Source organism: Onthophagus taurus, chromosome 1 (genome assembly GCF_036711975.1).
Source record: "Onthophagus taurus isolate NC chromosome 1, IU_Otau_3.0, whole genome shotgun sequence".
Taxonomy (NCBI): domain Eukaryota; kingdom Metazoa; phylum Arthropoda; class Insecta; order Coleoptera; family Scarabaeidae; genus Onthophagus; species Onthophagus taurus.
In genome coordinates this window covers 2970470-2985974 of record NC_091966.1, presented here as the reverse complement: position 1 = coordinate 2985974, position 15505 = coordinate 2970470, and the positions used below count along the sequence as shown (strand labels likewise).

The 15505-nt window shown below is 32.6% G+C and overlaps 1 protein-coding gene across 1 annotated transcript; it reads right to left on the bottom strand.

Annotated features, from left to right (window-relative positions):
• Positions 1 to 1205: 1205 nt before the first annotated feature.
• On the bottom strand, positions 1206 to 13635 carry LOC111429272 (Ubiquitin-like activating enzyme 2). The gene is made up of 6 exons (XM_023065142.2): positions 13390 to 13635; positions 13171 to 13325; positions 12827 to 13114; positions 12540 to 12766; positions 12187 to 12486; positions 1206 to 2031 (listed from the first exon to the last, which is right to left on the bottom strand). The coding sequence occupies exons 1-6, from the start codon at positions 13537 to 13539 to the stop codon at positions 1295 to 1297; spliced, it is 1857 nt and encodes a 618-aa protein (XP_022920910.2). The 5' UTR covers positions 13540 to 13635; the 3' UTR covers positions 1206 to 1294.
• Between the last annotated feature and the right edge of the window lie 1870 nt (positions 13636 to 15505).

The window sequence follows — 15505 nt, the reverse complement described above, 5'->3', positions numbered from 1 at the left end:
TGTTCTAGATGCTGTATTTAGACCTGTCGGCAGTATCTAGTCTTCAGAAAGCAGTATTTAGTCTTCTACTAGCAGTATCTAGTCTTCTGCTAAAGTTATGTATGTTTTCCCCAACAATATCTTATCTTTCTTTTGCAGTACTTAGACCTGTCAGCAGTATCTAGTCTTCAGAAAGCAGTATTTAGTCTCCACAAAGCAATTTTAGTCTTTAGAAACCAGTATTTAGTGTTCCAGACGCTGTATTTAGACCTGTTGGTAGTATCTAGTCTTCAGAAAGCAGTATTTAATCTTCCAGAGCAGTATCTAGTCTTCAGAAAGCAGTATTTAGTTTTTTAGAAGCAGTATCTAGTCTTCTGCCAACGTTATGTATGTTTTGTTCTTGATACTGACAGCTTTTCATCTTTTTGGGAGCCTCTTATTATCTATACGGATCTTGTACCACCCGGTAACTCATTTCTGCAGCTGTTACTTTGCTTTTGTGCTTATCCTGTATTGGCAAAGTTTCCGTATTATTGATTTCCTGTCCTGTGCAATAACAAGACAAGTCCATTGGTTTCTTGTTCACATTCTTCGCATTCTTTTATTGAACACATAAGTATTGCCATGAAAAATCATGTTTGGTTTATAATCAATTTTTTGTTTTCTCTGAACAGTAATTTCAGACTTCATGCGGACTTTGAACAATGTAATTCCTGTTTTTTGCTGAAGTCTAGTTTATAACTATTGCAATTTCAGACTTTTTCTTGCAAATTAACCTTCTGACCAGAGTATTCCCGACTATTAGTGTTAGTTCTAGTGCTGGTGTTAGTCTAGTTTTATTAAATTTGTTATTCAGCGCTAGATTGTTGCATATTTTTATTGAGGACACTGCGTTCCCGGTATTGATCCGTTATATCGAGCTTTTACTGTAATGTCAAATTATATTGACATGTTGCATTTTATATGGAACAAAGTAAGTAGGTATACTTTATACCACCAGAAGTGAGAGTGACTCATCGCGTGATATCTGTACTGTATGCGGAAAATAATAACAGAAAACGATGAATCATTCGCGTTTCTGTGGAAATATATTATATTGCATCTTAAAATAAATTCACTGTATAGGAGAACGGACCAGACGTAGCATATTACCATCTTATATCTGTAATATAATATATTAGAGATTTTAATTATATCTTGATGTAATAAATTTAATAAGATTGACATAATTAGAAAAAGAAAATTTTTTATTTGTATTATTAGGTACAATTTAAAGAAAATCAAAATAAATACAAATCTTTAATCAAAATGAAATTTAATCATCCAACATAATAAGATCATCGTCTTCATCATTTGATACTTCAATTTTTCTCCGTTTACTAGATGAACCTTCTTGAGGGTCATAATCGTTAAATTCAACAAATTGAACATCATTTTCATCGTCCTTATCGGCGTTAGTTTCCATTTTTTCTTGTCCAACTCCGTTTTTCTCACCGTTCTCGGCAGATTCTTCTTTGGGTTGTAAATCCTCAGCGTTTTTATGAACCACGTAAGGTGGATCGTCTTTTTCTTTCGCCACATAATCATTAACATAAACAGTTAATTCGTAATTTTGTAAAAAATCGTCAACTTTAAGTATACTCCCATCGACAATCCCCAAAGCCGATAAAACTTTATCGTTATTTGATTCGGTTTCGCCTTCCTCCGATGAAATAATCACGACATTTTTGCCGTCGAGCATAGCGTCTGGGGCTATCATGTTTAATGATTTTTTAAGAATTTCCGATTCGAATTCTTTCACGGTCATTTGATTCACGTTTACGGAGACGTTAACGGTTGGTTTTGGGGAGCATACGTAACATTTTGGGTTGGGGTTAATTAATATGTTTTCTGTTACTAAAACTGTGCGAGTGTCGGATGATTTTTGACGAACGTATGTTGTGTAACATTTTTCTAAATCTCCGGATAAGATTTTGAAGGATAATAAAACTGCTAATCCGGCTACCATTGCATTTGTTGTTGCGATAGCTGGGACAATATTTCCGGCAATAGCTATAAAAGAAAAATAAATAGAACTATATTTCAAAATAAATTTATGATACGTTATAAATGGTCTAATTTCATTACGAGGGAATTAAAAAATATAGTTTTTATAGAACCAATACTACGTTCGTTGTTTTCAGGTTGAGTCAAATATTTTTGTTTTTGGCAAACCAATAATAGTGATAGTGAAGCTATACTCTGTTTTTAAACCAAGAGGAGTATTTTAAATTTGTCACCAGATTGACCTTGCACGTGATTGGTTGAATGCGAGGAAGGTTCACACACAGGCAATTTTGAATTTTGATTTTGAATTTGAAGGTTAGGTAATTGATAATTCGACAGTTTCGTGTCATTATTAGGTTCGTTCCAACCGCACAAATTTGACTCGTCGTGTACGCGTACACGACTAGTACAGGACTTTTTTCTGCGCATGTTCGTCCGTGGACACGTTCGTGTACGCGTACATTTCGTCAACGCTGTTGGAACGGTTTTCAATTTCAATGTACGTTTTATATCCAACCCTGCCGATAGTTAGCGCTGCAACCACAATTTACCATTTCAAACGAAATCCATTTAATCATTTTTTTAACAATAATGAACTAAAGTAGCATTAATTACAAATGTAAAAAAAGCGTAATAACCCCATAATAACCCTTACTAGAAAAATGAAATAAAAATATGCATGTTTTTTCACTTTTTTGATTAAGTTGTCTATGAAACTGATCATAAAACATACATATAAAATAAAAGTTCTTAAAAATTTGTTAAACAAAACACCAGAAACATGTAAAAGAGTAGAGAATAATCCAAATCCAAATGTACAGGTGTCCAAATTTCGATGGGTTTGCAGGGTATCTCAGTTATTATGAAAGATAGAAAGTTGCGGCTTTCGCGAATCTGAACTACTAGTTTTGTGAAACTTACAATGGCGCAAACCAAATTTTCATAGCCCTCTTCGTTTTTGATGAGTGTTTGATATTTACGATTTTCAGACACCTCCTGTATCTCGGCTATCAGGAAACTTAGTAGAAAAGTAAAAACGGGTTCTACTAGATTTTTTCACGTGGAATCCAATGGTGCACGTAGAATTTTTCTAGTCATCACGGTTTTTGAGTTTTTGAGACAACTCAAATACTGTATACTCAACTTCTAAAATACTTAACTCTTAATAACTCAAAAACCGTGACGACTAGAAAAATTCTACGTGCACCATTGGATTCTACGTGAAAAAATCTATTAGAACCCGTTTTTACGTTTCCGGATAGCCGAGATACAGGAGGTGTCTGAAAATCGTAAATTTGGAAACACTCCCTGTATATCAAAAACGAAGAGGGCTATGAAAATTTGGTTTGCGCCATTGTAAGTTTCACAAAAAAGTAGCTCAGGTTCGCGAAACCCACAACTTTCTATCTTTCATAATAACTGAGATACCCTACAAACCCATCGAAATTTGGACACCCTGTACAGGGTCTGTCATGACGAGCTGAGTCTATATGTATATGGCAAACTACCTGCACTATTTTTGTGAAAATTTGCATATGGGTTTACCCGAAGTTCTCGTTTCAGCTCAAATATTTTCAGATTTCTCCAACTTCCGGTTATACCGGAAATGGACCCTAACTTCGTTATTTTAACAACTTTTATTGAATTTTCGAGATCCCCGCCAAATTTTAATACAATTTGATATATAAGTCATCATATGTCTTTCATGTCATTTTTCAATTATTTCAGTCTTTTCGAAAATTTTGGCAGATGCAACCCTTCACAATAAATATAATTTTTCGAAATTACGGTCGAGTCCGGCCAAATATTGTCAAAGTTTGCACAGAGACGACCCACAGCTTACATAATACTTGAAAAGCAACCCCAAATTGGGGTTGCCATTTAAAATGATGAAATTTTCGACTTTTCGAGATAGGGAAATTCGGGGCAAATTTCTGACAACTCTGTATAATTTTTCAAAAAACTTTTAAAGGGTTATGTAACCTATGGGTCCTCTCTGTGCAAACCCTGAGAATATTTGGCCGGACTCCTGTAATTTCGAAAAATTACTTTCATTATGAAGGGTTGCATCTGCCATAATTTTCGAAAAAACTGAAATAATTCATAAATGGTACACTCTAGACATATGATGACTTGTATCAAATTGTATTAAAATTTAGTGTGGATCTCAAAAATTCTATAAAAATTGGTGCATTCCATTTAAAATAACGAAGTTGGGTCCATTTCCGGTATAACCGGACCGCGGCACGTCCACGGGTCGGATGGAACAGCACTTTTCAACTGCGCAGGCTGGTGACTGTCAATTGGCAGTCAAAAGTGCGGTTGGAACGAACCTATTGTATATTTTGTGTTCTTAAACCCTTTTTTATTATATTTTGAAATAAATACACTCATAACTTCAATGTTAATTTGTATGTATAGTGTTGACGATAACAAACGAAAATAAATACAATAAGTAAATAAATAATAATTATTAATTTAAATTTACCGCCAAAATATCTAGTGATATTTTCTGGTGGTTTTGTCCAGTGTAAATCTGACTTTCGCGTTTACTCCTCCTGGTTTAAAAACAGAGTATAGTTCTAGTGCAAGTGTTAGTTCTAGTTTTAATTGTTATTCAGCGCTAAGTTGTATATTTTTAAGTTTCGGGTTTAGCCCTGTGTCTTCAGACGCTGAATGTTAGGTAAGGTTAGTTTTGTTTACAAACATTAATTATACCATGAAGTATTCTTTGGCAATTATAGCGTGAAGTTTTCTTTTGTAATGTCAATTATAGCGTGAAGGAATGTGAGGTAAGGTTAGTTTTGTTTACAAACATTAATTATACCATGAAGTTTTCTTTGGCAATTAGTAATGGCAATTATAGCGTGAAGTTTTCTTTTGTAATGTCAATTATAGCGTGAAGGAATGTTCGGTAAGGTTAGTTTTGTTTACAAACATTAATTATACCATGAAGTATTCTTTGGCAATTAGTAATGGCAATTATAGCGTGAAGTTTTCTTTTGTAATGTCAATTATAGCGTGAAGGAATGTGAGGTAAGGTTAGTTTTGTTTACAAACATTAATTATACCATGAAGTATTCTTTGGCAATTATAGCGTGAAGTTTTCTTTTGTAATGTCAATTATAGCGTGAAGGAATGTTCGGTAAGGTTAGTTTTGTTTACAAACATTAATTATACCATGAAGTTTTCTTTGGCAATTAGTAATGGCAATTATAGCGTGAAGTTTTCTTTTGTAATGTCAATTATAGCGTGAAGGAATGTTCGGTAAGGTTAGTTTTGTTTACAAACATTAATTATACCATGAAGTTTTCTTTGGCAATTAGTAATGGCAATTATAGCGTGAAGTTTTCTTTTGTAATGTTAATTATAGCGTGAAGGAATGTGAGGTAAGGTTAGTTTTGTTTACAAACATTAATTATACCATGAAGTATTCTTTGGCAATTAGTAATGGCAATTATAGCGTGAAGTTTTCTTTTATAATGTCAATTATAGCGTGAAGGAATGTTCGGTAAGGTTAGTTTTGTTTACAAACATTAATTATACCATGAAGTATTCTTTGGCAATTATACTCTGTTTTTAAACCAGGAGGAGTATTTTAAATTTGTCACCAGATTGACCTTGCACGTGATTGGTTGAATGCGAGGAAGGTTCACACACAGGCAATTTTGAATTTGAAGGTTAGGTTATTGACAATTCGACAGTTTCGTGTCATTATTGTAAATTTTGTGTTCTTAAACCCTTCTTTATTATATTTTGAAATAAATACACTCATAACTTCAATGTTAATTTGTATGTTTAGTATTGACGATAACAAACGAAAATAAATACAATAATAAGTAAATAAATAAATAATAATAATTATTAATTTAAATTTACCGCCAAAATATCTAGTGATATTTTCTGGTGATTTTTCCTAGTGTAAATCTGACTTTCGCGTTTACTCCTCCTGGTTTAAAAACAGAGTATAGTGACCTTGAGGTAAACGATATTGAAGAAGTACTGAACAATTTCCGTGAAGTTACCGTGGCTAATGACAGAGATAATAATCCTTGCCCACAATTTATGGAAACTACTAGGCCTAAACATATGCCACCAAGAAATTCCACACCCAGAAAACATTTCGATTTACTTTTTACCGAAGAATTTTTGAGTCTATTGAAGAGTGAAACAAACCGATATGCCAGACAGTTTCTCAACAAAATCAAAGTACCATCAAGATCCAGAGCAGCAGAGTGGAAGACAACCAGTACAACCACAGTGTCAGAAATGAGGGCTTTATTGCCGTTCTATTAAAAATTATTACCTACGCAAATAATAAATACAAATATCATTATTGGCCTTATCAACATTTGAGTATTGACGAATCGAAATCCAAATAAAAAGCATCATAAATGCTGACTGATGCAGTTAACCATTATTGCTTATCATATTTTTGCTATAGAGGAGCCACAGATCAATCACATAAAGAAGAAATAAGAGAAAACGGTCTTAGCTACGTCGTAGTACATAAATTATTCAATATGGGCAATTATCTTATGAATCACGTGGTAGCCGACAATTTTTTTACAAGCATCTCATTAGCAAGATCTTTGTTCGAAATACAGACATACTTGACTGGCACAACCCGCAGTAATAGAAAATATGTTCCACCGTTTATGAAGCAGAAATTGCAAAAAATCTAAGTACGGAAAAAAATCATAAAAGGAGAATGTTTTTCTCTTGTCCACATACAAAAAGACACAAAATAAAACAATTACAATTAGAAAAAGGAATGAACCGAGACAGGCCGAAAAACCAGCAATTGTGAATGAATATAATAAACATATCGGAGGCGTAGACACATCAGACATGATGTTGTATTCCTATTTGGATGAAAGTAGAGGTTTCAAATATTGGAAAAAAGTAGTTTTCGCCATTTTCTCCCGAATGGTGTTCAATGCCTACTCTTGCCTAATCTTGAAAAAGCAAAATACAAAAGGCAGAAACAAAACACGACTCGAATTTATAATCGATATTATTCAGTCGATAACCAGAGAATGGATGACAATAAAGAAAATAGCACCCGACAGACCATTGGCTGAAACATCCACAAATGTACCCTGCGTAAGCATACAAAAACATTCTGAAAGACTGGAAAGAGTTTGCGCAGAAAGGATGGTGGGCCAAAACGAAAATCAAGCACAATTTGCAATAGGTGCAATAAAGGTTGCATGGTGTGTGCATTAGTAATCACGAATGGTAAATAAATTATTTAGGTGCGTTATAATAACAAAATGTTACACATTTACAATATCTAAATGCAGGGTGGTTCAGTTTTTAATCGGGAAACTTTATTAGGAGGTAGTAGTTGCCAAAATAACACAAGTTTTTTATACAGAGTGCTCATTATGTATGGAATATAGTATACCGGGTGTCCCTCAAAAGTGGCTCACCCCCATATTTTTCTTTATTATTGGTGATATAAGAAAACCATTTGGAATGCATAGTTAGGTCGTTAAAACGGATTATTACGACATGAAATCATTCTTTTTGTACTTCCGGTTATACCGGATGTGAGTACTAATTTCGCTATTTTTTTAAATCTATAATTTTTTGTTCTTCAATTGGGTTGACAGTATAATTTCACATAACTTTTACTTGAAAAAATTTTCACGATCGCTTATAATTTTTGAAAAAAAAATTATTTTCTTTATTTTATAACGTTTTAGTACCTTCGGAAAATGTATTACAACTTTTGACGCATAGTAGCTAGGTTAATAGTATAAACTACGTTATGTCCCTCTTGGTTTGCTATTTCTCGAGCAGTGATCATTGCTATGCTTTAGTCAGTGGTTCTTTTTTAATAATGGTGTAAATTAACAGTTGTATTAAATTAGTTTTAAAAGAAAAATGCGATCAAACAATTAAGTTTAATTCAATTATTTTTGAGTTTTTATTTTTTTCTTTATTTTTTGTTCTTTTACACTAAATGTTTTGTAGCTGATAGTAACTTACAATGTCCATTGTACATTATAATTTGGATTGTTTACTTTATTTTGGTTAAAACCTCTCAGATCACCTGGCCTCACACCTTTAGATTCTTTTTATGGGGCAAAATCAAAAATGAGCTGTATAATACACCAGTAAGGTCTCGTGAGGTATTAGAAAATAAATCGAGTTAGAAATTGTATTACCTAAATATCTCCGCAGCAAAAACGTCGAGTCGTTAGATCGACAATACCCAAGATACAATTATGTCAAAATCGAGGCGAGAACATTTTGAAAATTTAGAAAATTAATTTTTTTGAACTTACAATTGAATTAAATTTAATTGTAGGATAGCGTTTTTCTTTTAAAACTAATTTAATACAACTGTTAATTTACACCATTATTAAAAAAGAACCATCAACTAAAGCATAGCAGTGATCACTGCTCAAGGAATAGCAAATCAAGAGGGACATAACGTAGTTTGTACTACTTTGTACATTTTCCGAAGGTACTAGGTACTAGTTAAACTAGTTTACCTACTAGGTTAAAAAATAACGAAAATAATTTTTTTTTTCTAAAATTATAAGCGATCATGAAAATTTTTTCAAGTAAAAGTTATGTGAAATTATACTGTCTACCCAACTGAAGAAATAAAATTATAGATTTAAAAAAAATAGCGAAATTAGTACTCACATCCGGTGTAACCGGAAGTACAAAAAGAATGATTTCATGTCGTAATAATCCGTTTTAACGGCCTAACTATGCATTCCAAATGGTTTTCTGATATCACTAATAATAAAAAAAAATATGGGGGTGAGCCACTTTTGAGGGACACCCGGTATATCTCGGTAAATGTTGAATTTATAAAAAAACATTTTATACAAAAGTTGTTTAATATTTTATTTGCCATAATAAGACTGCATTCAATTGTTTTTAATTCAGAAAACAAATGAGTAACGAATAACACTTGAATTTTTTCAAATACCAATGTGTCCTTTCGTTAGGCTCATTTAATATTTAAAATACAACTTTGTGTTGTATCTCAAAAATCATCAAATATTTTTAAAATTTTTCAACGGCAGTATATTCTACTTAAAAAAGTACCTTAAGAACGTATCAACCCCATTTCTCTAATTTCAAAAATGAAGGAAATATGAGCATTTTTTGAAATCACGAAAATTTGACTTTTTGTCTATAACTTAAAAACAAAAGAAGATAGAGGTTTGGTGTTTGCGGGATTGGATTAGTCTCGAAAAAAGAGACCGGGACATGGCACTTACTTTTTTCGTATCTCTTATAGTTTCTGAGATAGCCTATAATAACACCCAAATTTGCTCACCCTGTACACTACTGTTGCAATATCTCGAAAACTATGCAGTTTAAAGCATTAAAACCTTATGGCATTTTGCAACACCTTGTCAAAAGGAATCCAAAAACCTTAAAATATACAGGTGTTCTATTAAAAAAAAACTCAGACTGCCGTCAGGATTTTATTTTATTTCTACGCCAAGATATGCGGAAAATAGTTTCAAGTAACTTTTATTTAAAACTTTTTTTAATATAAGTTGAAGTTTAGGCTGTAGAACCATTATTCCATACTTTTTGTACACCCTGTATTAAAGTACCCTTAAAATTCACTAAAGAACCACCCCTTGAAGTTTGATGCAGTCATTCAGATACACCCTTTATAAAAAAAACTTGTGTTATTTTGACAAGTACTAGGTCCTAGGTAAAGTTGCCTGATTAAAAACTGTATCACCCTATATAAATATTTATGTTATTATAATGAAGTATTATGCAAAATTATATCACAAATATATTTATGAAAACATAATTTTGTTTCAGCAATGTTATAATATTACTTATAACAATTACTTGTGTCCATCCAGTGTTTACCATGTACCTTGGAGTAATTCTTTATTTTTGTCATACAGTATTATACAGGTGTCTCACGTAACTGGTTCGTTAGAACTTTTTTAGGTTCCACTATTCGTAGAGGTTTGAAATTTTGGTAGCATGGGTTGTTCATTCTAAACTTTCAATCTAAAATATTTTCAAGATGGCCACCACTTCCGGTCTACCGGAAGTAGACCACACCTTCGTTATTTTAAATGGAATGCTACAGTTTTTATTACACCTTTCAATTATACATAAAAAAATATGTTGACTTTGATAAAAGTTGTTGGTACCTACCATTTTTTGTTTTCGAGTTATTTTGATTTTAAGCTTTTTTTGGCAAATTTCACCATGCTCTTTAAAAGCCTATATCTCAGTTAACGTTCATTAAAAAAACCTCTAAATTGGCACGATTACTGTTCAGATGTTGCCAAATAGATTGTCATTTCTTGTATCAGAGTATCTTATACAGGGTGGTCAAAAATTGAATTACCGTTTCTCCATATTCAATGGCTAGAAAGTCGAAAATTTTAAACGGAATACCCCGTATTTTTTTACCCTATCAGAAAGGGAATTTAATTCTCTACAAATTATCTATAAACATTCCTATACCCATTTATTGTAGTTTCCCTGATATTGGGACATTAATCAAAGCATGCACGGAATGCGGGAAAACGTTTGATTTTTTTATTAGAAGGCAATAGAATTTTGACAGTTTTTGGTCCATATTTGTGTTATTGTTGTTGTTACTTACTTTTGATCACGAGTGAAAGTCATTGTATATCATGGCAAATTATTCCAACGCCGATATTTTAAATTTGTTTTATATTCATGGCAATGGCCTCCATGATCTCCAGATTTAACACCATTGGATTTTTATTTGTGGGGTCACTTAAAAAATCAAGTGTACAATTCACCGATCAACACACGACAAGAGTTGCGTGATAGAGTGATGCGTGCACTACGTACTATTGATGGCGACCAACTTCTACGGGCCACAACCGTAGAAGTCGAAAGAAGAGTTGAAAAATGTTTAATGGTGAATGGTCAGCATATCGAACAGTTTTAATTTTTTATAATTTTAAGTTTTTGTTTTTTTATATGTTATTCATTCTAATTTCTGTTATTAAATTGTTGTTTTTCATTGTTTCATTTATTCGTTTTTCTGTTGGTTATTTTTGGTAAATAAAAGCGAGCAAGCTAAAGGTTATTCAACCATAGTTAATTGTAGAAATAATACCAATAATAATTTAAATAAATTAAACGATGAACTGTCAAAATGTCTTGGCCTGCTAACAAAAACACAAACGGGCTTTGGGATTCTATGTCTGATTTTGATTAATTTTCCAATATCAGGGAAACTACAATAAATAGGTATAGGAATGTTTATAGATAATTTGTAGAGAATTAAATTCCCTTTCTGATAGGGTAAAGAAATATGGGGTGTTCCATTTAAAATTTTCGACTTTCTCGCAATTGAATATTGAGAAACGATAATTCAATTTTTGACCACGCTGTATAAGATTCTCTGATACAACAAATGACAATCTATTTGGCAGCATCTGTAGAGTAGTCGTGCCAATACAGAGCTTTTTTGAATGATCGTTAGCTGAGATATGGACTTTTAAAGACCATGGTGAAATTTGTCAAAAAACACTTAAAATCAAAATAACTCGAAAACAAAAAACGCTAGGTACCAACAACTTTTATCAAAGTCAACATATTTTTTTACGTATAATTGAAAGGTGTAATAAAAACTATAGCATTCCATTTAAAATAACGAAGTTGTGGTCTACTTCCGGTAGACCGGAAGGGGTGGCCATCTTGAAAATATTTTAGATCGAAAATTTAGAATGAACAACCCATGCTACCAAAATTTCAAACCACTACGAATAGTGGAACCTTAAAAAGTTCTAACGAACCAGTTACGTGAGACACCCTGTATATTTTGTTACAAAATATATTGGAAATGTAAAGTATATACTTTGTAATAAATGGTCTATATAAAGTTATGATAAAAAGATGACTTTTCGTATGTGCAAATACAATTTGTAAAAGAGAACTCAACTTTTACTTTCTTTCTTATCTTTTATAACTTTGCTATTTATATAATTTTCAATGAATATAGAAAAAATTAGTGTCATTGTTTGTTTTGTTGTCTATTTCGTCCTTAATATACTGCTTTTTGAATTATGTAAATATTGTTTTTTGTTTGGTTTTTATGAGCCTTTTCCCAATCCCTAGTAAAATCATGAAATTCGGCACTAAAAGGGTTAAGAATAAGATAAAGCTTACATTTTATGTCAAATCTGGATTTTTGCCCAATAGTAAAAATATGTGCTCTTATATTAGCACAAGCTGTAACAAAATCCATGGCTGGTTTATCATCCTTATCCCAAACTAAAAAGTTTTTATTAACTAGTTCATCTTTTAAAGTGGAAACTGTTGATGCAAAAACTTTTGCGCATTTTCCAACACTCCAAACTTCCATATCTTCCCTTTTCGGATCGTTTGTCTGCAAGGTGTCGCCTTCGTGAGATGCCGCTTCCGACCATGACAATGGATTCGGGGGTTTTCTTGATTTCCATAATTTATCTAAATTTATTCAAAACATTATTTTTAATCAATAAATTGAATTAAAATCATACCCATTGTCAAAAGATATTTAATATCGTCCTCAAAAAATTTATTAAACAACTTTGAAGGTTCATAACCTATATCTTTAGCCCATTGATTCGTTGATGTTCTTTTAACATTCCCCGATTCAGTCTCATTATCTTTATTGAGAGCTTTATCTCCTGCATCACCCACTGCTTCAGGATCAGCAGTGTCGGGGGAAACATCTTGATCAGGATCGGCTTCTCCAAACAATTGGCTAATAATAATTAAATAATAGTTTTAAAACAAATTAATTTTAAATAATTGTATTATTTACTTAAAAAGATGTTTGGCCCAAACAATACAATGCACAGGTTCACTAGGTGTATTTCGAATGGTACAACCAGGATAACTACGCTGCGCTGATTTTGGCTCACATTCGTAACATTGAGTTAATCCTTTTTTAATAAATTCGACTTGGCCCGAATAACCGGAAGTTCCCGATTCAACAAGAGGAACATCAGCTGCTAAACACATCCTATTAACATGGTTTCTAGCCACACGATTATCTAGGGCATTTAAAACTAAATGGAATTTTTTGTAAAAATTAATTCCATACTCAGTTCTACAAAAAAAAATTAATTATTATATTAGTAAAAGAATGTTTTTAAATTGAATTACGTAGTAATACTGTCATGATATGCTTTTATATTCAACTTAGGATTAAATGCGAGAACGCTCTCCTTAGCCACAACGGCTTTCGGTTTACCCACATGTTCTTTTCTGAACAAAAATTGCCGGTTCAAATTGCTCACATCGATTGTATCCAAATCAATCTAATAAAAAAGGATATAATTAGAAAATAGAAATCATCTCGTATAAAGTAAATTAATAACTTACTATTTCTATGTTTTGAAACCCGGATAAAACTAAATTTTTTAAAATTTCGCATCCTATACCACCAGCACCTATAACCAAAACGTTGGCGTTCGGTACTTCGACGCGAACGGATTCTTTTAGGACTTGGGGAACGTAATCCACAGTAACCATTGTAAATGCGAGTAGAAAACACTTAAAATTACAATATTAATCGACCTTTTTGTAGTTAACCTAACCAAACAACGCCGACAAATACAATTTAATATCACTTTGGTGTAGATGTCGGTAAAAAGATTTATAGTTTTCTGTAAAATTAGTTGGGGTTTAAATGGATTATAGATGGCGCCATAAACAAAACTTAAGATTTTATTCGAATTTTTTTATTTACTTTTTTTTATGAAATCCATATAACTTAATCTATTTGTATTATAAATTCAGATAATTGCGGTACAACTAAAAGTATAATTAACACTAGAAGTAACACTGAACCTAGTCTTTGTGAAAAAAATTTGGTATCCCTGAAGGACTATACTAGCTCTGTGTGGCAAAGCTCAACTGGAACTGGGCGGATCATCGTCGCAAGAATGAAGAATGAGCAGTGATTACCTGATTATAATACGTCTTCGATCGTTGACAATTCCTCGTCTTCAACGCCCATTTTATCATGTTCCTCTACATTTTTGTCCGAATCTGTTATATTTTTACTTGTATCACTTTTATATGTACTGTTTGGGTATTTATCCTGGGCCGAGGTAAATACCCATTTTATAAATACCTACCCGCCGGGTATTTACCCAGCGCCCATCACTGGTTAGACCTATACGGAGCAGCAGCCTGGTATAGAACAGGCCGACAGACTTCAGTTATCAGTAAACTTACGAATTCAACGAGTAGATGGATTGGAAATCTCTGGTGCGATAAGCACAACGACAACTCTAGCAATGTATGTTCTGCTTGGCCCATCTTCTTTGCATTTGCATATAAAGAAAGTGGCCAGAGCTACCATTTACAGGTTTAACCCTTATACGACCAAAATAATTGAATGAACATGGACGACCATAATAGGTCAGTTTAGACCAGTGTTTCTTAACCTTTTCACCATCACTACCCTTATGACCTGCCCGGGACTAGGGATTTACCCTTTCATAAAAAATACCATACAGTACTATAACAATGTTATTATTATTAAATATATTACACATACATTTTAAATAATAATTAATGGGATGGTTTTTGTTGCTTCTTCTTAACAAGATTTTTTGTTTACTTTCTAATAAAAGATATCGTAAGTCATGCTCTACGCTGAGCCGATTCCTAGATTTTGTCACATCTATATGTATTCCCAAAATGGGACTAGAATTCTTGCCCTGTCGACTAAAATAAAATATTCGCCCTGGTTTTTTGTCCAAAACGTAGCCAAGTCATAATTTTGGAATTCCACTTGTTTAGCTAAAACATCTTCCTCTTTGAAGATTTCTTCATCTGTAGAAAATGGTCTCAGTATCCAGGATAAAGCTTGACGGTTCTCTATGTCCGGGAAATATTGGTTCAACGAATTTATCAAAGAAGATAAAGATAGGATAGGATATTTCTTCGTTATATGCGCTTAATGTTTCGGACAAGTGCGTGAAAATCGATATGTCACCAAGTTGAACTCTACGTTTGTAAAGTTCTAGTTTTCGCAAAAAACTAGCAATCCTATCTTGCACTATCAGAATATTGCTCATATTTCCTTGTAATGAGTGATATAAAATGTAAATTTTACTGAAAATGTCAGTCAAATACGATAAATAGAGTCGAATAAATGCTTTGTCTTTTATTTTTGTATAAAAGTTTTTCTCCTTTTCTGTTTAACAATTTTCAAAGAACAATGGTATTTCCTTGCGCATCTCAAACAATCTGTTTAAAACATTTTACCTTGACAGCGAGCATACTTCGGTGTAGAACACAAGTGCATCAAATTTCGCAACAATTTCATGACTTAACACTTTGAAAATTCTCAAATTTGTTGCACTGATCCGAATATGATTGCAAATTTTCACTATGTCATTAAACACCCTCAGGAAATTTGAGAGTAGCGTGTTAATAGCTAAGGCATATCGATGTATCATGCAATGATAAGTTAAGTATTGTGGTG